The sequence below is a fragment of the Orcinus orca genome, chromosome 6 (assembly GCF_937001465.1).
Source record: "Orcinus orca chromosome 6, mOrcOrc1.1, whole genome shotgun sequence".
Lineage (NCBI taxonomy): Eukaryota > Metazoa > Chordata > Mammalia > Artiodactyla > Delphinidae > Orcinus > Orcinus orca.
In genome coordinates, this window is record NC_064564.1 from 77935613 (window position 1) to 77960648 (window position 25036).

At 33.8% G+C, this 25036-nt stretch overlaps 1 protein-coding gene across 5 annotated transcripts in view; it reads left to right on the top strand.

Annotated features, from left to right (window-relative positions):
* Positions 1-25036, top strand: part of VPS13A (vacuolar protein sorting 13 homolog A) — a 237539-nt gene that overhangs the window by 13420 nt on the left and 199083 nt on the right. For all 5 annotated transcript variants that reach the window (XR_004480053.2, XR_004480054.2, XR_007477790.1 and 2 more), the window contains exons 2-8: positions 11645-11688; positions 13910-13952; positions 17127-17222; positions 17487-17588; positions 21892-22001; positions 22697-22756; positions 24927-24986. Coding sequence is in view for 1 of the 5 variants with exons in the window: in XM_004285838.3 (XP_004285886.1) it covers positions 11645-11688; positions 13910-13952; positions 17127-17222; positions 17487-17588; positions 21892-22001; positions 22697-22756; positions 24927-24986 (515 nt within the window). In the remaining 4 variants the exon portion in view is untranslated. The remainder of the gene's footprint in view (positions 1-11644; positions 11689-13909; positions 13953-17126; positions 17223-17486; positions 17589-21891; positions 22002-22696; positions 22757-24926; positions 24987-25036) is intronic.

The window sequence follows — 25036 nt, forward strand, 5'->3', positions numbered from 1 at the left end:
TACAATTGGCCTTCCATATCTGTGGTTCACATTCTTGGATTCAGCTATCTATGGATCATGTAGTACTGAAGTACGTACTTATTGGAAAAAAATCCACATGTAAGTGGATCCACAAAATTCAAACCTGTGTTGTTCAAGGGTCAATTGTATTTGACTCTTCTCTCTTTTTCTTGGTCAGGCTAGCTAATGATTTATCAATTTTGTTGAACTTTTTTGTTTCTTGTAACAGCTTTTGACTTAAAGTCTGTTTTGTCTAATATCAGTATAGCTATTTCTGCTCTCTTGGTTATTATTTGCATGGGAAATCTTTTTTAATCCTTTCACTTTTGAGCTATGTGTGGTTTCAAGCTTTTGGTTTCATCAATTTTCTCTTGGTTTTCTGTTCTTTGTTTTGCTTATGTCTGTTCTAAACTTTATTATTTCATTCCTTCTGGTAGCTTTGGGTGTAGTTAATCTTTTTCTGTTTCTTTAAGATGCAAATTTAGGTTGTTGATTTGGGATTATTTCTTCCTTTTTTTTTTTTTTTTGCGGGTACGAGGGCCTCTCACTGTTGTGGCCTCTCCCGTTGCAGAGCACAGGCTCCGGACACGCAGGCTCAGCAGCCACAGCTCACGAGCCCAGCTGCTTTGCGGCATGTGGGATCCTCCGGGACCAGGGCATGAACCCGCGTCCCCTGCATCGGCAGGCAGACTCTCAACCACCGTGCCACCTGGGAAGCCCATTTCTTCCTTTTTAATGTAAACATTTACTGCTATAATTTGTCTCCCAGGACTGCTCTTGCTGCATCCCATACATTTTGGTATGTTGTTTCCATTTTAATTTTTCTTAAATTGTTTTAAAATTTTTCTTGTGATTTCTTCTTTGATTCATTGCTTGAGTGTGTTAATTTTCATATATTTGTGGATTTTTTTTTTTTTTTTTTGGCTGTGTTGGGTGTTCGTTGCTGCGTGCGGGCTTTCTCTAGTTGTGGAGAGTGGGGGCTACTCTTCGTTGCAGTGCGCAGGCTTCTCATTGCAGTGGCTTCTCTCGTTGTGGAGCACGGGCTGTAGGTGCGTGGGCTTCCGTAGTTGTGGCACATAGGCTCAGTAGTTGTGGTGCACGGGCTTAGTTGCTCCGTGGCATGTGGGATCTTCCCAGACCAGGGCTTGAACCCGTGTCCCCTGCATTGGCAGGTGGATTCTCAACCACTGTGCCACCAGGGAAGCCCCTATTTGTGGATTTTTTAGTTTTCCTTCTGCTGTTGATTTCTGGATTCATTCCACTCATTCCATCAGGAAACATAGCTTATATAATTTCAATCTTTTAAAATTTATTTAGATTCTTTTGTTGCCTAACAGTCTTATACTGGAAAATGTTCCCTGCGCACTTGAGGAAATTGTGTATTCTGTTGTTGGGTAAGGGTGTTCTGTATATATTTGTTAAGTTCAATTCATCTATTTTCTTGTTAACCTTCTGTCTGGTTGTTCCATCCATTACTAAAGTTGTGTATTGAAGCCGCCTACTAATACTATAGAGCTGTCTATTTCTCTCTTCAATTATGTTAGTGTTTGCTTCATATGTTTTTGATTTCTGATGTTTGGTGCATATATGTTTATAACTTTTATATCTTCTTAGTGAATTGACCCTTTTATCATCTTATAATGCCCTTTTTTGTTTCTTGTAACAGCTTTTGACTTAAAGTCTGTTTTGTCTAATATCAGTATAGCTATTTCTGCTCTCTTTTGCTTATTATTCACAAGGGAAATCTTTTTTAATCCTTTCACTTGTGAGCTATGTGTGGCATTAGACCTAACATAGAGGGACCCTGTTTTTGTTTGTTTTTGTTTTTTTAAATCCCTTTTGTCCATCTGTGTCTTTTGATTGGGAAGTTTAAACTGTTTACACTTAAAGCAATTACTGATAGGGAAGGATTTACTATTGCTGTTTTGTTCATTATTTTATGTCTTATGACTTTTTGTTTCTCTTTTTTTCTTATTGCTTTCTTTGTGTTCAATTTTTTTGTAGTGATGTGTTTTTTTTTTTTTTTTTTTTCCGGTACGTGGGCCTCTCACTGTTGTGGCCTCTCCCGTTGCGGAGCACAGGCTCCGGACGTGCAGGCTCAGCGGCCATGGCTCAAGGGCACAGCTGCTCCACAGCATGTGGGATCTTCCCGGACCGGGGCACGAACCCGTGTCCCCTGCTTCGGCAGGCGGACTCTCAACCACTGCGCCACCAGGGAAGCCCAGTGATGTGTTTTGATTCCCTTATTTCCTTTTGTGTATAGTCTATAGATATTTCCTTTGTGGTTCCACAGGGATTACATATAATATCTTAACGTTATAACAGTATATTTTAAACTGATACTGACTTAAATTCAATTGCATACAGTAACTTTACTCCTTTACAGCTTGCCTCCCCATCTTTGTTATTGATGTTAAAAAAAAAAATGACATCTTTATATAGTATGTATCTAGTAACATAGCTTTATAACTTTTTAATCTTTTTGTCTTTTAAACCCTGTAAAAATAAAAAATGGAGTTAAAAAGTTGAACCACAATAGTACTGGTTTTTATATTTGCCCATGTATCTTTGTTTATTGGAGAACTTTATATTTTTATATGGCTTCATGTTAGCACCTAGCATCCTTTCTTTTTAACTTGAAGGACTCCCTTTGAAACTTCTTGTAAGGCAGCTCTGCTGGTAATGAACTCCCTCAGCTTTTGTTTATCGGAGAATATCTTAATTTTCCCCTCATTTTTTCTGGATATAATGCTCGTGATTGACAGTTTTTGTTATAATTCAGCACTTTAAATATATTATTCCCCTGTTTTCTGGCTTACAGTGTTTCTGCTGAGAAATCTACTGATAATCTTATTGAGGATCCTATGTACATGTCAAGTTGCTTTTCTCTTGTTGCCTTTAATAGTCTCTCTTTGATTATTGTGTTTCTTGTTTGAGATTCTTGAATTTATATATCCATGTCTTTCTTCAAATTTGGGAGGTTTCTGGCTATTATTTCTTCAAATAAGCTCTCTACCCATTTATCTGTCCTCCTTGTGGACTCCCATGATTAACGATATATTGACCCCCTTAATGATGTCCCATAAGTCCCTTAGCCTCTGTTCACTTTTCCGCATTTTTTTTTTTTTACTCCTAACTGTATATTTTCAAATGACCTGTCTTCAAGTTTTCTGATTCATTCTTTTGCCTGTTCAAGTCTGCTTTTGATTTTCTCTAGTGAGTTTTCAATCCAGTTATTCCTTATATCTCCGTTGGTGTGTGTGTGTGTTTTCTACTTTCTTTCAAGACTTGTTGTAGTTGATCTCATGTACATACAACATTGAATAAGGTTAAGGTGTGCAACATGTTGGTTTGATACATTTATATATTGCAGTATGGTTACCACCATAGCTTTAGCTGACACCTCTATCGATTAACGTCAATATCGTTTCTTTTTTGTGGTGAGAATGTTTAAAATTTAGTTTCTCAGCAGTTGTTGAAATATATAATACACTATTTTGACTGTAGTCACCATGTGCTACATTAGATCTCCATAACTTAATTATCATAGTTGCAAGTTTATGTCCTTTAACAACATCTCCCCAATTCTCCCACATTCCAGTCCCTGGTAGCCACCATTCTACTCTGTTTCTACAAGTTTGGGTTTTTTAGATTCTTCACATAAATGATGTCGTACAGTGTTCATCTTTCTCTGTCTGGCTTATCTCACTAACCATAAGCCCCTCAGAGGGAGTCCATCCTTGTTGTTTCAAGTTTGTTTCTTACTCATGGCTTAATATTCCATTGTATATATGAACCACATCTTTATCCATTCATCTTGATGACACTTAGGTTGTTTCCATATTTTGGCTATTGTGAATAATGCTGCAATAAACATGCAAGTGCAGAAATCTTTTTTCTTTAATCTTTTTATTTATTTGGTTGTGCCAGCTCTTAGTTGCAGCAGGCGGGCTCCTTCGTTGTGGCTCACAGTCTCCTTAGTTGCGTCTCACTGGCTCCTTAGATGTGGCATGTGAACTCTTAGTTGCGCATGCATGAGGGATCTAGTTACCTGACCAGGGATCAAACCTTGGCCCCCTGCATTGGGAGTGCAGAGTCTTAACCACTGCACCACCAGGGAAGTCCCGCAGAAATCTTTTTGATATCCCATTTTCTTTGCCTTTGGATGTATATGAAGAAGTGGGTTTTCTGGATCATATTCAAGATTTTTTCCTTTTATTTTCTGCAGTTTGATTATGGTATTCCTAGGTGTAGATTTTTTATTTCCCTGCTTGATATTTTCTGAGCTTCCTGGATCTGTGGTTTGGTGTCTTTATCATTAATTTCAGAAGTTTCTCAGCCATTATTGCTCCAAATATATGTGTATATTTTTGTTCCTCTCTCCTTTTTTGCCTTCTGGTATTTCCATTAGGCATATGTTACAGCTTTTATAATTGTCCTACAGTTCTTGGACATTCTGTTTCATTATTTTTATTTTACTTTATTTTTCTCTTTGCATTTCAGTTTGGAAGTTTATATTTACATATCCTCAAGCTTGCTGATTTTTTTTTGATGTAAAATGACTTAAACTTTATTTAAAATGTGCATTTCAGAACTGTTCAGTATTGTAAATTTATGAACAGACCCAGCGAAATAAGATAGAAATTATCACATAATCACTTGTATTTTATTTTTATTTATTTTTTATTTTTAATTGATTTTTTCATTGAAGGAAAGATTCTTTAAATCCAATAGTGCTCTACAGTTTTCAAAAGTTTCACACATACAATTTCATATAATCCCATAATAACCATAATAATCTTTTTCCCCCCAACCCCCTATATTGTTTCTTTCTCCTTCCCTCTCTCCACTGGTAACCACTAGTTTGTTCTCTGTATCTGTGAGTCTGCTTCTTATTTGTTTTATTCACTAGCTTGCTGTATTTTTTTTTGATTCCACATATAAGTGATATATAGTATTTGTCTTTCTCTGATTTATGTCGCTTAGCATAATGCCTTCCAAGTCCATCCATGTTGCTGCAATGGCAATATTTTATTCTTTTTTATGGCTAGGTATTATTCCATTGTATATATATACCACATCTTCTTAATCTATTCATCTGTTGATGGACACTTAAGTTGCTTCCGTATCTTGGCAATTGTAAATGATGCTGCTATGAACACTGGGGTGCATGTATATTTTCTAATTAGTGTTTTGGGTTTTTTTCAGATATATACCCAAGGAGTGGAATTGCTGGGTCATCTGGTAGTTCTGTTTTCCATTTTTTGAGAAACCTTCATACTGTGTTCCACAGTGGCTGCACCAATTTACATTCCCACCAACAGTGTACAAGGGTTCCCTTTCCTCCATATCCTTGCCAACATTTGTTACTTGTCTTCTTTTTGATGATAGCCATTCTGACAGGTGTGAGGTGATATCTTATTGTGGTTTTGATTTGCATTTCCCTGATGATTAATGATGTTGAGCATGTTTTCATATGCCTGTTGGCCATCTGCTTGTCTTCTTTGGGAAAATGTCTATTCAGTTCTTTTGCCCATTTTTTTTTTTTTTTTTTTTTTTTTTGGTGGTACGCGGGCCTCTCACTGTTGTGGCCTCTCCCGTTGCGGGTCACAGGCTCCGGACGCACAGGCTCAGCGGCCATGGCTCACGGGCCTAGCGGCCCCGCGGCATGTGGGATCTTCCCGGACCAGGGCACAAGCTCGTGTCCCCTGCATTGGCAAGTGGACTCTCAACCACTGCGCCACCAGGGAAGCCCTCTTTTGCCCATTTTTAATCTTTTTTTTTTTTTTTTTTTGCTTCCTTGTTTGTTTTGCTACACCATGCAGCATGCAGGATCTTAGTTCCCCAACCAGGGATTGAACCTGGGCCCCATGCACTGGAAGCGTGGAGTCCCAACATCTGGACCACCAAGGAATTCCCCAGGTTTTTTTTTTTTTTGATGTTGAGTTGTATGAGCTGTTAATATATGTTGGATGTTAACTCCTTATCAGTCATTTCATTTATAAATATTTTCTCCCATTCAGTAGGTTGTCTTTTTGTTTTGTTGATGGTTTCCTTTGCTGTGCAAAAGCTTTTAAGTTTAATTGGTTTTTTTGTTTGTTTGTTTGTTTGTTTCCTTTGCTTTAGAAGATGGATCCAAAAAATATTGCTGCAATTTATGTCAAAGAGTGTTCTGCCTATGTTTTCCTCTAGGAGTTTGATAGTATCCGGTCTTACATTTAGGTCTTTAATTCATTTTGAGTTTATTTTTGTATATGGTGTTAGAAAATGTTCTAATTTTGTTCTTTTACGTGTAGCTGTCCAGTTTTCTTAGCACCACTTGTTGAAGAGACTGTGTTTTCTTCATTGTATATTCTTGTCTTCTTTCTCTTAGATTAATTGACCATAAGTGTGGGGGTTTATTTCTGGGCTCTCCTCTTACATTGATTAATGTGTCTGTTTTTGTGCCAGTACCAGTACTGTTTTGATTACTGTAGCTTTGTAGTATAGTTTGAAGTCAGGGAGTGTGATTACTCCAGCTCTGTTCTTCTTTCTCAAGATTGTTTTGGCTATTCAAGCTCTTTTGTGTTTCCATGAAAATTTAAAAATTATTTGTTCTAGTTCTGTGGAAAATGCCATTGGTATTTTGATAGGGATTGCATAGAATCTACTTTGCCTTGGGTAGTATGGCTATTTTAACAGTATTAATTCTTTCAATCCAAGAACATGGTATATCTTTTCATCTGTTTGTGTCATCTTCTGTTTCTTTCATTCGTGTCTTATATAGTCTTCTGAATACAGGTCTTTTACCTGCTTGGGTAGATATATTCCTAGGTATTTTATTCTTTTTGATGCGATAGTAAATTGGATTGTTTCCTTATTTTCTCTTTGATACTTTGTTGTTAGTGTATAAAATTACAACAGCTTTCTGTATGTAATTTTGTATCCTACAACATTACTGGATTTGTTGATGAGCTATAGTAGTTTTCTGGTGGTGTCTTAAAGATTTCCTGTGTATAGTACCATGTTATCTGAAAACAGTGACAATTTTACTTCTTCCTTTCCAATTTGGATTCCTTTTATTTCTTTTTCTTCTCTGATTGCTGTGGCTAGGACTTCCAAACCTACATTGAGTAAATATGGTGAGAGTGAATGTCCTTGTCGTGTTCTTGATCTTAGAGGAAATGCTTTCAGCTTTTCAGCATTGAGTATGATGGTAGCTGTGGGTTTGTAATCATATATTACAGACAAAATGGATGTTGAATTTTATCAAAAGTTTTTTCTTCATCTATTGAGATGATCATATGGTTTTTATTCTTCAGTTTGTTAATGTGCTGTATCACACTGATTGTTTTGTGGGTATTGAAAACTCCTTGCTTCCCTGGGATAAATCCCACTTGATCATGGTGTATGATTCTCTTAATGTATTGTTGGATTTGGTTTGCTGGTATTTTCTTGAGAATTTCTGCATCTGTGGTCATCAGTGATATTGGCCTGTAACTTTCTTTTATGGTATCTTTGGTTTTGGTATCAGGATGATGGTGGCCTCATAGAATGATTTTCGAAGTGTTCCTTCCTCTGCAATTTTTTGGAGTAGTTTAAGAAGGATAGGTGTTAACTCTTAAGTGTTTGGTAGAATTCACCTGTGGAGCCATCTGGTCCTGGACTTTTGTTTTTTGGGAGCTTTTTAATCACAGTTTCAATTTCAGTACTTGTACTTGGTCTGTTCATATTTTCTATTTCTTCCTGGTTCAGTCTTGGGAGATTGTACCTTTCTAAGAATTTGTCTGTTTCTTCTAGGTTGTCCATTTTATTGGCATATAGTTGCTTGTAGTAGTCTCTTACGGTCCTTTGTATTTCTCTGGTGTCCGTTGTAACTTCTCCTTTCTCATTTCTAATTTTATTGATTTGAGTCCTCTCTTTTTTTCTTGATGAGTCTGGCTAAAGGTTTATCAATTTTGTTTAACTTTTCAAAGAATCAGCTTTTAGTTTTATTGTTCTTTTCTATTTTCTTGGTTTCTATTTCATTTATTTTTGCTTTGATCTTTATGATTTCTTTCCTTCTGCTAACTTTGAGTTTTGTTTGTTCTTTCTCTAGTTGCTTTAGGTGTAAGGTTAAGTTTTTTTAATTGAGATTTTTCCTGTTTCCCTGAACTCAGAACTCAGAAGAACTCTCTCAGAACTGCTTTTGCTGTGTCCCATAGGTTTTGGATGGTCGTTTTTTATCATTTTCATTTGTCTCTAGGTATTTTTAAATTTCTTCTTTGATTTCTTCAGTGATCCATTGGTTGTTTAGTAACATACTGATTAGTCCACATATTTGTGTTTTTTGCAATATTTTTCTTTCAGTTGTTTTCTCATCCCATAGTGTTGTGGTTGGAAAAGATGCTTGATATGATTTCAGGTTTCTTAAAGTTACTGAGACTTGCTTTGTGGCCCAACATGTGATCTATCCTGGAGAATGTTCTATGTGCACTTGAAAAGAATGTGTATTCTGCTGCTTTTGGACCAAATTCTCTATATGTATCAGTTAAGTTCAGGTAGTCTAGTCTGTCATTTAAGTCCAGTGTTACCTTATTGATTTCTGTCTGGATGATCTGTCCGTTGATGTACATGCGGGTGTTAAAATCCCTTACTGGGCTTCCCTGGTGGCACAGTGGTTGAGAATCTGCGTGCTAATGCAGGAGACACAGGTTCGAGCCCTGAATACATTGTTCTTTTATGTGTAGCTGTCCAGTTTTCTTAGCACAGGTTGCTCCCACATGCCGTGGAGCAACTAGGCCCGTGAGCCACAACTACTGAGCCTGCGCGTCTGGAGCCTGTACTCCGCAACAAGAGAGGCCGCGATAGTGAGAGTCCCGTGCACCACGCTGAAGAGTGGCCCCCGCTTGCCACAACTAGAGAAAGCCCTCACACAGAAACAAAGACCCAACACAGCATAAATAAATTAATAAACTCCTACCCCCAACATCTTAAAAAAAATAAAAAATAAAAATCCCTTACTATTATCATATTACTGTCGATTCCTCCTTTTACGTCTTTTAATATTTGCCTTATATTATTTAGGTGGTCTTGTCTTGGGTTAACGTATATTTACAATTGTATCTTTTTCTTGGTTTGATCCTTTGATCAGTATATAGTGTCCTATTTTGTTTTTTATAATAATCTTTATTTTAAAGTTGATTTTGTGTGATACAAGTATTACTAGTTGGGCTTTCTTTAGACTTTCATTTACATGGAATACCTTTTTTCATCCTCTCACTTTCAGTCTGTGTGTGTCTCTAGATCTGAAGTGAGTCTCTTGTAGACAGCATATATATGGGTCTTGTTTCTGTATCCATTCAGCCACTCTGTCTTTTGGTTGGAGCACTTAGTCCATTTACATTTAAGGTAATTATTGATATGTATGTTCTTATTGTCAGTTTGTTAACTGCTTTGAACTTATTTTCGTAGGTTCTTCCCCTTTCTCCTCTTGTTCTCTTCTCTTGTGATTTGATGAATATCTTTGTGTTTGGGATTCCTTTTTTGTGTGTGTATATCAATTGTAGATTTTTGGTTTGTGGTTACCATGATGTTTTTGTATAGCAATCTATACAAAGCATAATAGCCAAAAACTTCCCTAACGTGAAAAAGGAAGCACTCACTGAAGTCCAGGAAGTGCAGAGAGTCCCATACATGATAAACCCAAGGAGGAACACACTGAGACACATATTAGTCAAGCTGACAAAAGTTAAAGACAAAGAGAAAATATTAAAAGCAACAAGGGAAAAGCAACACATAAGAAGGAAATCCCCATAAGGTTATCAGCTTATTTTTCAGCAGGAATTCTGCAGGCTAGAAGAGAGTGACACAATATATCCAAAGTGATGAAAGGGTAAAACCTATAATCAAGAGTATTCTACCTAGCAAGGCTCTCCTTCTGATTTGATGGAGAGATGAAAAGCTTTACAAACAAGCAAAAGCTAAAAGAGTTCAGCACTACCAAACCAGCTTTACAACAAATGTTAAAGGAACTTCTCTAGGTGAAAAAAGAAAAGGCCACAATTCAAAGCAGGAATATTATTAAATGAAAAGACTCACAGGTAAAAGGCAAACATACAGTAAAGGTAGGAAATCATCCACACACAAAGCTAGTAGGGAGATTAAAAGACAAAAGTAGTAAAATCATCTATACCCACAATAAGCAGTTAAGAGATACACAAAACAATTAGATATAAAATGTGATATTAGAAACAGTCATTGTGAGAGGAGGAGAGTACAAATGCAAGTTTTTAAAAATGCATTTGAGATCAGCAACTTAAAACAATTGCATATATATATACACACACACACCCATATATATACACACACACACACACACACACACACACACACACACACACACACACACACATATGCTGGGTTGGCCAAATATATATATTGGGTTGGCTAAAATGTTCATTTGGGTTGTTCTGTACATCTTGTAGAACAACCCAAATGAACATTTTGGCTAACCCAATATATATATATAGACTGCTATACAAAAACCTCATGGTAACCGGAAAAACCAAAAACCTAAAATCACTTGTACTTTAAATGGTACTACAAGCATCTAAAGTTAGTTTTATATGGAAATATTAACTTTGTTGGATATTTTAATGTCGTTATCTCTTAATCTTTTTTTTAGTGTCATGTATTTTTCATTTTGCTGCACTGTGAGCCCTTTTTTATTTAAGAAGATTTGATAGAAATATTTCTATCAAATTTAATTTTTTTAACCAGTATGTGGAGATATTGTATAACATTATAGACTTATTTAAAGCTATTTATAGAAGATACATTTTAATGTAAAATAATGTTTTACAGTATAGCACTTTTCAGCTGTACTCAGTGATTCATTTTATGTCTATATAGTATATTGACTCGAAAAAAAATTCAGAGCACAAAGTATATTGAAGGCTGCCAGTACAAAGAATTATCCATAAATGAAAAGTTCACGCTCTACATTTGAACATTACAGTAGAAAAAACAATAAGTGATACTCCATGTACCTATATCATTCACTGATTGGTCACTACCACAATGGATCAATAAGTTTGTCTAATTGTACAGCTTACCTTTATTAGATGTTTACTGATGTTTATTTCTTGTTTGTTTCCCCAGACGTTATGTGAACGTCTAGACAGCAGTTACTCATATACAAATTATTGCTTAAAAGTGAAGGCATTCATTTTGTGTGGCAGAATTAAAACAGCATGATATGACAACATTCCAGTATCTCTAGGAAATCCTTGTTAACCTCACATTGATGGATTAAAAATTTCTTTGCAATTGTATTTAAACAAATATATTTAAATACAGTTCATTTTTTCCTATATTTTCTTATATCATGCTGTGTTGGTAAATTCATATTATTTGTATAATTTTAATGAAAATGTATTCATTAACAGCTACAACCGTAGAGGTCAGAACTTATAGTAAATGATGTTTTGGTCAGACATACAAGCTTAGACTAAGTTGAAGGATGAAGGTGAGCCAACAATCATAGTTGGATTCTGTTTCTGTTATGTACATTTTTATGATTATTTTCCTTAATATGATATTTAGGAATGACGTTTACCTAGCTTGTTAAAATAAAAGTTATTTGAAAATTTCAATTTTATTTTTTAATAATTTTTCTTTTTAGGAGCTGTAGCCCTGAAGAATCTTGAAATTAAAGAAAATGCCCTGGTAGGTTTTGACTATAAAAATTGTTGTATTAGTGCAGTTAGCTGCATAGACTTCTTCCTGATTTACTTTAACATCTTAAATTATTTAAGTTTGAGAAAAATTTTAAAAAGTAATTTTTGTAAAATGTGAATTTTGCAAAATGGACTTTTAATCTCCATAAAAGTACAAACTGACAGTGTAATTTTCCCCATTAAAAATACTTCTAAAATTTATCTCTTCCTATATGGTTTCATTTTAGATTGTTAATTTACCTCTCCGATCATCTTCAGGTTTTTTTTTCCCTAATACCATTTTAATCATTTTTTACTGTAGAATACAGTGGCGTGAATTACAGTGTTGTACAACTGTCATCAGTATGTATTTCTAAAACATTTTTGATACTCCAAGGGGAACCCTGTAACCAGTAAGAAATACCTAACTCTCCCCATTCCCTCTCTCCATATACCTTGCTAACTTCTACTTTTGTCTGTCTTAATTTGCCTATTCCAGGTACCTCATATAAATAGAATAATGCTATGTTTGTCATTTTGTGTCTAGTTTACTTAGCATAATTCCTTCAGGGTTCATCCATGTTGTAGCATTTATCAGAAAATCACTCCTTTATCTGGCTGAAAAATGTATGTATATGCCACATTTTGTCCATTTATCTGTTGATGGACACTTGGGTTGTTTCTGCCTTTTGTCTCTTGTGAATAATGCTACAATGAACATTAGCATACATGTCCGTTCAAGTTCTTACCTTCAGTTCCTGTGTGTAAATACCTAGGAGTGAAATTGCTGGATTATTTGGTTATTTTATGTTTAGCCTTTTCAGGAACTGCCACACTGCTTTCCATAGCAGTTGAACCATTTTACACAGGCGTACCTTGGAGATTTTGCAGGTTCATTTCCAGTCCACTGCAATAAAGTGAATACTATTGCAATAAAGCAAGTCACATGAATTTTTCCCAGTGCATATAAAAATTATATTTACTCATACTGTATTCTCAAAAACAAGTTTACATACCTCAATTAATAAATAACGCTATTGGGAAAGTGGCGCTGATAGATTTGCTTAACACAGAATTGCCACAAACCTTCAATTGGTTAAAAACAAACAAACAAACAAAAAAAAACCCCACAGTATCTGGGAAGCGCAACAAAGCAAAGTACAATAAATTGAGGTATGCCTAAATTCCCACCAGCAATGCATGAGGGTTCTAATTTCTCCACATCCTTGACAACATTTATTTTCTGGTTTTTGATAACAGCCATCCCAGTGGGAATGAAGTGGTATATTGTTTTGGTTTTCCTTTGCACTTCTCTAATGACTGTTGAGGCTGAGCATCTTTTCATGTGCTTATTGGCCATTTTTATATGTTCTTTGGAGAAATGTCTACTGAAAAGCATTGCTAATTTTTTAATCAAGTTTTTTTTTTTTGTTGTTTAGTTTCGGTTCTTTATATATTTTGGTTATTTCCCCTTATCAGAAGATATGATTTGCAAATACTTTCTCCCATTTTGTGGGTTGTCTTATGCCTCTGTTAACAGTGTTATGTACAATTTTTTATGCAAAAAAATTTAATTTTGATGAAATTGACTTTATCATTTAATTGTTGTTGTTGCCTGTGCCTTTCATGTGATATCCAAGAAATCATTGCCCAATCCAGTGTCCAGAAGATTTTACCTTTTGTTTTCTTCTAAGGTTTTATAGTTCTAGTTCTTATGTTAGGTATTTGGTTCATTCTGAGTTAATTTTTGTATATGGCATAAGATAAGGGTCCACCTGCATTCTTTTGCAAGTGGATATCCAGCTTTCCCAGCACCATTTATTGAAAAGGTTGTCCTTTCCCAATTGAATGGGGAGAAATTTATTTGAGGATGTTTTTTGCAAAGTGGAGTTTAATCTCCTTACAAATACAAACTGACAGTGGAATTTTCCACTTTCTTTTTCCTTTTTTCAAGCAGTGTAAAAGCTGTAGTGATTCTGGTATGGGTAACTTAGGGGTCAGTATTGCTGTAGAACTTTTTTGTAGTTATTTTAAGGTGATCAGTCTCTGAATTTTATGGATTTGAAGATAATATTGCAATTATGTATTTATAAATTTAAATAACTGTTGAGGGTAAAGAGAAGGTGTAAATTAACTTAAATCCCTTAAGTAATTTTGGGAAGAAACAGATAGTCATCTGTTTTGTTGAACTGTATATGTACTAATATTTTACATATGTGTATTTTTTGTAGAGTCAACTGGATGTACCGTTTAAAATTAAAGTTGGCCATATAGGTAAGCTATCCTTAGTATTTGAATGTCCTTCTTGTCGGACATGCAACAAGAATAATATGTCTAATATCTCTATAATGTGATATTTATAATGTTTCTGAGAATAAATTAAAAGCATTATGTGTTTTCATCTATGTAGAGCTTAGTTGTGTAACTTAAAAATGCTGTCCATGAATCCCTTGTTTAATACTGGTGAAATTATGCATATTGTTAAGTGTTAAAATGAGTTGAGATCAAAGCATTAAATCTAATAGCATGATTGTCTCAGTTTCTTAGGTTTCTGACTAGTTATCCTTGCTGTATTCCGATTGGCCATGGATATGTGGTATAAGGAGTAGGGTCTGGATCATCCAGGCAGTATGGCTAGGAACCAATCAAAAACCTAGTTTCCGCTCTGGAAGTTTTCTAGTTTTCTAGGAAACACTGTGCTATCTTTCTTGTTTTGTATTACTTTTCCAGTTTTTGTAGTTTACATATTAAATGTACTGGTTGAACAGAAATAATTGATTCAAATATGATGTTTTAACATGTTTAATAAAGACATGTATGTTTGGTTTCTTAAATTATTTTGGTTTATTTAACTTTATTGTTTAAACTTTATTGGTTTAAGTATTGTGCAAGATGATAGTGTTATTATTTGTGACTTGGAAGTTTTTTATACAGATAATTTGTGTAGTAGAATTTATATAATGTTATTGCAGTGTTTTAGTGTCACTTGGGGAACAAGGTGTTCTGAAAGCTTATATAAATTACATGATGAATGTCTCCACAATTTTGTGCTCTTATAGTTGTTATTAGACTGTATGCCAAAGAAAGTTTTTATCATTTACATTTACATTGCTGAGACTCAAATTCTGTTTCCCTCCTTTCTCCCACCCCGACAATTTAAAGACTATTTAGTATAGATAAGACGGGAAAAATGTCACCCACCTAATATATTTATTTCCGCCTACTATATTTACTTTTGCAGATTTTTAAATGATTGTGTACATGTGAACATTTTGACTTCCTATAATCATGGTATATGTATCATTTTATATTCTATTTTTAAGTTAATATTTAATAAAGATTGCTCATAATCCATGTTAATTTGACCTCCCTTATTTCTTAAGGTAGTATAATAATCCATTGAATGCATATTTGGACAATGTAATCTTATATTTCTATTGGTACAAAAATATTACAGTAAACATTTTCACATACCTTTTGAAAATATTCTAAAAGTCATTGAATTTTATAACTATATTCATTGTAAATCAGTGTATATAAATTTAACATCAATTCAAGAAAAATTAAAAAAAAATATATAAGGGCAGTAAATCGACCTGCTTTCATTTAGAACCTACCTTCTTTCCTTTCTTTTCTTTTTTGACCATGTTTAAAAATGATGATAAGGTAATTCAGTGTTAATATAAGGTGGTAGAAGGTACACTGCGCTAATACCTAATACATAAGATAATCTTGAGAATCATTTAAGGTGTCGTTTGCATATCTCTATCATAGAACCTGACATTCTTTTATATCATTATTTATTTTTTCTTCTAAACAGTAAGTTTTTTCAGAAGTGGATTTAATTTTAAAATTTTATTTTAATTTTATTGTATCCTCACTTAGCACAATACTTGGCATATAGTAGGAACACAATTTGTTGAAGGAAAGAAGTACACATTTCCAAATGAGTGGTACAGTAGTACAGCCAGTTTTATAAGAACATATTGTCAACCCCCTTGCCATTAATGGGGGTTGTTAATCTTACTGATCTTTCAAAGTTTTCCTCATTAAGCATGCAGAATTTCATTCATATCAAATATAAATACTCATGTATTTTCAAAGTAATTGTTTTCATGTGGAAGATTTTTGAAATTACCTTCGTTTATATTTTTCTGAATTTTCTAAATTTTCTATAAGAAGCCTGCACTTCATAAGGAGAGGAAAAAACAGTTTGGCTTTAAAAAGAAAAAAAAAACTTAATGGTAAAAATGGTACATTGTTAGTTTTATATGTGTTTCTTTGCATACTTAATGCTATTGTGGCACTGTTCTATGTCCTTTTATTCACTTACTTTTTTGGATTATTTATGTATGTGTGTATATGTGTGTAAGCAGTCTGCTTGATACATTTATAAGTAAACTGTCAAATTCGTCACAATTATCTTTCCCAATTTGCTCACTTCATTTTGGTTATATTTTGGATAGTATGGAAATTTGAAATGGTCACTGTCCTCTCTGATTTTAAAACTTAGAAAGTTATTCCTCTTTTAGAAATCAGGTACTTTGTTTTTTTCTGAATTGACTTAGTATGAAGAAATCTTTTTCTCAATTTGGGGTTTTTTAAAACATGGATTTTGGGGGTTATGTAATGTGACATGTCTAGGTATGTATTACTAACCAGTTAATGCAACACTGGTGTATTTAAGAAGTCTTTCCCTTCCCCAGTCATGACAACTATTTCTAAATCTAGAGATTCATACTTTGTAAAAAAATTTTTAAATATTGAAAAAAACTATTATAGAAATTTTGTAAATACATAAAACTAGAATTAATAGTATAATCAGCCCCTTACATAGTATTTTTTAGTTCAAGAAATCTAATGCTTTTTAAAATACTTTGCTATTGGGTTGTAAAATATTTTCATTAGTTGGAACGATTTTCTAATATTGCCTAGGATCCTTGATTATTACCATAGAAATTTGTTAGTACATACACTTATGATAATCATACTTATGTATATACTATATATATATCATGTAATATATATGTAAAATCTATATATAAAAAATACACATATAAAGAATGTAACCTACCTTTTTAAAGTATGAGAAAGATATTTCTTAGAGGTTTTGAGTAAGAATTGGGGAAAATCATTATTATAATATCAAGGGTTGTTGATTAATGGAAGAATAATATTGGTATGTTTGTGGTACATATCACCAGAAATAGAAATTTGTAAATATTTAGAATATGGCTTAGTAGATTTTCCAACAGTACTAGTACAAATAATTTCAAATCGTCACTGTAAAGGCTTTTTGTTTATGGTTGTAAAATAGCTTTCTGCAAAGTTAATGAGCTCATAAGGTCAAAGGCTACTTTGTTATCTCTTTTAATGCCTGACAGAAAATAAGCTGATAGTAAATCTAGGTTGAAAGAATAATATTTTTTGTCTTTTTTTTTCATATAGGTAATCTTAATCTTCTAATTCCATGGAAAAACCTTTATACCCAACCAGTTGAAGCTCTATTGGAAGACATTTATTTACTCATAGTGCCTTCTTCTAGTAAGTCAAATTTTAAACATCATTTCAGTTACTCTTTTTTGTGCATGGAAAAATCTTTATATTTGATAATTATGTTTGTTCAAATAATTCTGGTGAATTTTTGGAGTTTTTTTAATATTTAAATTTGGTATTTGATAATACAACATAAATTGGTTTTTACTCTAATTTTTGCAGACTGTGAGTTAGTGATTATTTTCTAGGATATTTTTTGGAATGAGTTAATTTAAGGTAATTAAGATTCTTCCTTTTTTATACTTCCTGTAGGAATAAAATATGATCCTTTAAAAGAAGAAAAACAACTCTTTGAAGCAAAGCAACAGGAACTGAAAAGGATAGAAGAAGCAAAACGAAAAGTAGCTGATCAAGGTAAAAACAAATAAGAATGGTAATAAGAAAAGCGGAAAAGACCTAAATATTTATCACATTTGAGTATTATTTTCTTCTGGAAGCACTGAGATTACTTTAAAAATATGACAGAATCTTATTACATGAGGAATTTTAATGTGGTTTCTATGTTTTATCATGTTTACAGAAATTTTACCTTATAGAAATTTACCTTAGTGCAAATAATATCCCTAGCTAATAAGAGTAAGGTTAGATTTTAACTATAGTAATTAATTTCATCAAGTATATTTTCTTACCTTTCTTGTCTTCTCTTTCTTATTCCACTTGTATCAATTCTTCACCTTTTGGAGTTACTTAGTCTCTTGATATATTTTCCCAAATCTGTTTACCCTCTGGCTCACATCCATTCCTATTCAGCCTAGACCAAAATGGTCCATTACTTCAATCCACTTCTTTTGTCAGTGACAGAGATGTCCTGCAGAAATCTAATCCCTTTCCATTTATGCTAGTGATAGCAATGGTGTCACCATCAACACCTACGCTCTGTACTCTGACTCTTAACTTCTCTTTCTAGTGAATCTTTCTCTTTGGCATATAAATATAATGTTGCCTCCCTTATCTTTAAACATAAAGTCATTTTCCTAACCTTGTCATCTGCTTACCTTATGCTCCTCTGTCCTTCATTTGATAGCTAAGCATCTTAAAAGAAATATATGTGTACTGATCAAAATATCCTTGCCATGCATTTATTTTTTTAAATTAAAAAATGCAATAATAAACAGTTTACCTGCTGACAAACAGGCAAAAGAACATTAAAGGAGATTTAACACATTTCCTGGCAACACTTCTTGTAATTATGTTTTTCTCTCTGTTGTCATTCATTCCTACCCCCATCCTCTTTTAAAAAAAAAAATTTTTTTTGTGGCATACATATAACAAAATTTACCATCTTAACTACTTTTAAGTGTACAGTTCAGTGGTATTAAGTACGTTTATTGTATTGCAACCATCACCACCATATCTCTTCATATCTCTTTCATCTTGTAAAATTGAAACTTTACACCCAATAAACAATAACCCACCCATTCTTCCCCCCTTATCCCCAGACGCTGGCAACCACAATTCTACTTTTTGTCTCTATGATTTTGACTATTCTCAGTACTCATGTAAGTGGAAGCATGTAGTATTCATGTTTTTTCAAGTGGTTCATTTCACTTAGCATTATGTCTTCAAGGTTCATCCATGTTGTAGCATATGTTGGAATTCCCTTTTTAAGGCTGAATAATATTCCGTTTTATGTATATACCACATTTTGCTTATCCATTCATCCATCAGTGGACACTCGGGTTGCTTCTGTGCTTCAGCCATTGTGAATAATGCTGCTCTGAACATGGGTGTACAAATATCCCTTTGAGACACTGCTTTTAATTCTTTTGGGTATAGACCCAGATGTGGAGTTGTTGGATCATACGGTAATTCTACTCTTATTTTTAATTTTTTGAGGAAATGCCATAATGTTTTCTACAGGGACTTGTACCGTTTTACAATCCCACAAGCAGTGCACCGGGGTTCCATTTCCTTCACATCCTCACCAACATTTGTTGTTTTCTATATTTTTGATAATAGGGTCCTAATGGGATGAAGTGGTATCTCGTGTAGTTTTGATTTGCATTTCTGTAAAAATTAGTATTTTAGCATCTTTTCATGTGCTTATTGACCATTTGTATGTTATCTTTGGAGAAATATCTGTTCAAGTCTTTTGCCCATCATTTAATTGTTTTTTTTGTTGTTATTGTTGAATAGTAGGAGTTCTTTATATAATTGGATGTTAATCCATTATTAGATATATGATTTGCAAGTTACCTTCCATTCTCTGGGTAGCCTCTTTACTCTGTTGATAGCGTCCTATGATGTACAAGATTTTTAAATTTTCATGAAGTCCAATTTGTCTACTTTTTCTTTTGTTTCTGTGCCTTTGGTGTCATATGCAAGAACTCCTGCCAAATCCAATTGGCATCTTCATTTATGGGCATTTAGGATCAGATTTCTTCCTCTGTCATGTTGTCTACTTTCCAGCTTCTAAATTTTTGAGGTTCTCTCTTATTCATTCTTTCTTCTACACTCTTTTTCTTTTGGTCTTGGAGATTTATCCATTTTCCCCCTTTACTTTTACCTCTACTTTTACTGAGGAATAGAAAAATAGATGCAACTCATGTTTAATCAGAAGTCCCTCTTATTTATACTTAAATCTAAAATACAAATAACCATGCTTAAATTACATCAGTTATACCTTACTGTTATCAGGTAGAAGTTTGAACTCTTCAACAGGATACATAAAAGCTCTTATGATTTGAATCCTGTCTACCTTTCCAGCCTCATTACTGGCCCCATCCCTTTCATGTCTTCTCTGTTCTTTGTTCCAGCCATCATACTGACCTTTGTAGTTTACTGAATGTACCAACTTCTCTGTGATTATATCTCATTTCTGACTTTATCCAGTATACTTTTGAGAGTTGTCAGCATTAGGATGATAGTTCAGGCTATAAGGTGTGAATGAGATTCCCTGCAGCAACAGTACAGAATGAGAAGAGAAACATTTCTAGGACTGAGCCTGCCGTAAGGAAATCCAACATTTAAGGATTGTATAGAGGAGGAAAACAGCCAAAAAAAAAAAAAAAAAAAGATCAAGAAAGAGTGGTTAGATAAGGAGAAAGAAATTTGGAGATTATATCTCCATGGGAAAAGAGTGTTTTAGGAAGCAAAGAATATGTCAGATCCTGCTGAGATATCAGGTAAATTGAGGATTAAGAAATAATTGTTTTATTTATGACATGGAGGTCATTGGTCACCTTAAAAAAAAGCTGTCTTGATTGAGTGATGATTGCAGAAAATAAGCTTCTATTTTTTCCATAGTTGTAAGGTCATTTGCTAAGAGTAAAGAGAGCAGTGGAAGGGTTGTTGGACCTTTGAAGAGTATCAAAAAGAATTTTGTAATAGTTATCCTGGAGAGTGTGAACAAGTTGACTGGAGAAATGTAGTAAGGTTGCTGGTGAGTTGAAGTTTGTAATGATTAACTCGCAGTAGCTGCAGTCTGTTCTGTTGTAATTTTTCTCCTCCAGTACTCACCTGGCAAGGCATACACGTTTATATAAAAAGTAGACTGCTGGTTTTATGCAGGGTTGGAGCTTTACTGACAGAGGAAAAGGAGAAAAAAGAGAGCTCAGAGTTTAAAGTGTTGGTGAAATAATTTATTATGGAATCAGAGCCAGATAAGGAAGTCAGAAAGAAACTAGTGGGTAGGGAAAGAAAGATTTAGCATTTAATTGAATGACTGAATAAATTTATAGAGCAGAGGATTTTATTAGGTAGTGGTGGGATTCATTCAGCATTTAAAATAAAATGTTCTGTCTTCAAAGAGTTTATATTCTACTTTCCACTTTTTAATTCTAAAGTCCTTTTCAATATATTCAAATATATTCACTTATCTCTTGTTCACTCACACTTGTCTTTGATGTACATATGATATCTTCATCAACTTTTTATCTGAGACCTTCTGGGTCAGCTGAATTAGGGAGTAGTAGGTCATTAGAGGAAAAGATAGACAATATGTAGATACAGGTGGAATAGAACTAGAAATGGGAAAGGAGATCACCTTCATTGGCATTTTCAAGTGGGGGCAAAAACGTTAGTAATTAGTGATTATCACAGGCATATTAAAAAAGAAATTACGAACCTCAATTCTTTATATTTCCCTGGAAAGTATTGAAGAGATAGTTAATCTCATTTTGGAAAATGAAACAAATGATGAACTTCCTTCATCCTTGCTTAAAAGGAGAGAGGGAAAGGATCTTATATCTTCCTATTTTGTATTCATTGGGGAAGGAGCATATTCAGCTATTTTTTACTTCTAACCACAGACAACTTATGATGATAGCATAAATTTTAGCAGAGATTCATTCTTTGCTACTGTTTCTGGCTCTTCTAATATAAGCCTATCATAATTCTTACCTAATAATCTTTATTGTTTTCTATGTCCTTATATACTCAGGTATAGCTAACAGAAATTATAAAATTTGATGACAGTAAATTCTACATATTTGGCTTTAGTTTGATTGGATAAGAAAGTGGCTTTTGAAAACTGTGTGCGTTTAGTCACCTGTGAAAGCCTTTTGGTATGTAAGACTTCTGGAAAGCAGGCTTTTGGTGTTCTGTTTACAAATACAGATATATTTCTTTAACAGGTAACAGTTATGTTACCTCAATAAGTGTATACACATAGAGTGTATTTTTCATTCAAATCAAAAATGGATATTTGCAATTGTAGAAAAACATCGGGTGGAGAAACAGGACACTTTTACAGAAAAATTAATTACTCAGATCATAAAAAATCTTCAAGTGAAAATTTCCGACATCCATATTCGCTATGAAGATGATGTAAGTATTTTAATAGGTGACAATGGTTTATATTTATTTTACTGTTTGTTGACACCTGCTCTGTAGTGGTCAACTTATGAGATGCTGGGAAGTGGAGGGATATAGAACTGAAGATGACATTATCTTTATTTTTTATAATTATAGTTGTAATTTGCAGTCCTTAGTGCCTTGATTACACTTTCCTAAAATGTTCAAACATCAGATAATGAAGGTAAATGCCTTGCTTATATTATAACCACCTTTGATAAATGGGAGTTATGAATTTAGCAGTTATATATTTTTAAAATACTTTAAATTATACTGTGTTTTCTTCCTGGAAAGAGCAATGGTCTAGGAATCATTAGAGCTAGACTTAACTAATTGTTTGATGTCAAATAGATCATGTATTCTCTCAAACACATAATCATTGGCTTCTCATAGTTCTATTGTGAGGGTCAATCACTTTTTTTATAAACTTCTTTTTTTGCAGACTGAAAAACATTATGCAGATGTATTGTTGTACTACACTAATACATTGATACTTAATATTTTAATTAGTATTAGGAAAAATATAGGAATAAAAATTATTCCGGAAAGTAGGAAAATGTTTCTGAATGTTCAAAATAGCATACTTCCCAGAAAGTGAAGTTCTTCTATAATATGAATTTTATACAACTACTAAAAATCTGAGTAAAATTTACTGTTTTCCTCTTTAGGTCACAAACCGAGACAACCCACTGTCATTTGGTATTTCCCTTCAAAATCTCAGCATGCAGGTACTTTGTTTAAAAAGAAATTCAACCATATTTAATTTTGCAGTATAGTTAATTAAATTAGTAATTACTGTTAATATATGCCAGCATCAGGAGTAGGTATCTATATAGAAGTGGTACAGGAAATGCATAGACTGGATTGGAACTAAGGGTAGGTAGTTTTACAGTTCAAAAAATGGTTGACAATCAAATTTAGTTTCAAATGTGAGAGACTATTATTATTTGCCAATTATGATATTTGATACTTATTTTCTTTAAAAATCTATTCTGAATTTTAAATGCATAAGTACAAAATAAAAGTAATGTTCATTTCAGAATCTTTGATAAGTCATGAAAAGCCTAAAGAAACAAATCATTTTATCATCACTATTATTAATAATCGTGGCATATTTTCTTCCTGTCTGATTTTTCAAATTGAGAAATTTTAAAAGTATAGGAGCACATAGAGAATTATGAAACATTTGCTCATATCCAGAAGGCATGATTGTTGAATTTGTCATTTAGATTAAGTTTTAAATACTTTTAAAGAATAAGCTGTTATGAATAAAGTATAAATTCCTTTTGTATTCCACTCCACTCTTCTCTCCCACCCAAGAGATAAACATCCTAAGTTTTTAAACTTTATATAATATATCCATTAAAACTGTGTAATATTTGGTAGATTTTTAAAAGTTTACATAAATATGTTATGTGATTCTTCTGTAAGTTCCCTTTTTCTCTACACATTGTTTGTGACGTGTATTTATTGCCACGTGTAGTTCAGTTGATCCAGTTCAACTGCTCTATAGTATTTCATTATATTCTTTTATTTGTTATGTTCATTAAGCTTTTGTGTATGATTTGTTTTTAAAACTTGGATCCACCTCAAGCAGAAAGAGAAAAAAGAAAAGTCAAATGAAAAGTTATTCAATAAAGTTGGGTGAGGTAAACTGTCAAATGCTACTGTTAACGCTGAAAAATAAGGGTGGAGAATTAGCCATTGGATTTGGCAATGTGAAGGTGATTGGTAACTGTGTCAGCAGTGGTTTTCACCACTGGTTTTGGAGGTCCTTGGAAACTTGTCCCGCAGCCCAGACATATTAAATTAGAAACTCAGGTTGGGACCCAGCAATCTAGTTTAAAAAGCCTTCCAGGTGATCCTAATTGTGTGAAAACTTTGAGCAACACTGTTCTAGTCCATTTAGTTCTCTAGAAAAAAATTGAAAACCGTCTTTTTAACATAAGCTTCGGATATCAGTTTATTCCCCTCATGACTTTTCATTGCTCTTAGAATAAAGTCCATAGTTTTGTCTTAAAATAGTTTATAATCCCTTTGTAATCTGTCCCCAGGTAAGATACCTAATTTTACCTCTTTCCGTTGTTTTGAATATGTTCTTGGGCCATATTGGGCTATTTCACTTCTTTGAACATGTCATATATTCAAATATCTTCCTACCGTGAATCATATTCCCTACTGAATTTAGAATTGATAATTTCTGTTAATGAGTCACTTATTAGGTTAGATATCACTTTTGCCATCACATCCCTGAGATTGAGGCTCCCACCATGTTCTCCCTGAGTACTGTGTATTTAACCTCCATAATGGCATTTACCTGTTTGTAATTTGTTTACTAAGTTTGCTTTTCCACCAAGCAATGAGATCCTTGAATGCAGAATATTCAGTTAATATTCTTTGACTGAACGTTATTATTATTATTTTTTAAAATTTATTTATTTTATTTTTGGCTGCATTGGGTCTTCGTTGCTGCCTGTGGGTTTTTTTTTCTCTAGCTGCAGCAAGCGGGAGCTACTCTTCTTTGTGGTGCGTGGGCTTCTCACTGCGGTGGCTTCTCTTATTGTGGAGCACGGGCTCTAGGCACGCAGGCTTTAGTAGTTGTGGCACACGGGCTCAGTAGTTGCGGCTGGTGGGCTCTAGAGCACAGGCTCAGTAGTTGTGGTGCGTGGGCTTAGTTGCTCTGCGGCATGTGGGATCTTCCCGGACCAGGGCTCGAACCTGTGTCCCCTGCATTGTCAGGCGGATTCTTAACCACTGCGCCACCAGGGAAGCCCCTGAATGTTGTTTTCAAGGACATTTTAATGGAAACTTGGTCTAGGGCATGATAGATTCTATTTATCACTCTGCCATTTCACATGCAAGTGACAGTTTTTTACTGCTTTTTATTTTCCTTTTCAGACAACTGACCAATACTGGATTCCATGTTTACATGATGAAACTGAGAAACTATTTCGTAAGGTAAAATAAATATGTTTTTTCAACCCATGGGCTTGACAAAAGATACTTTT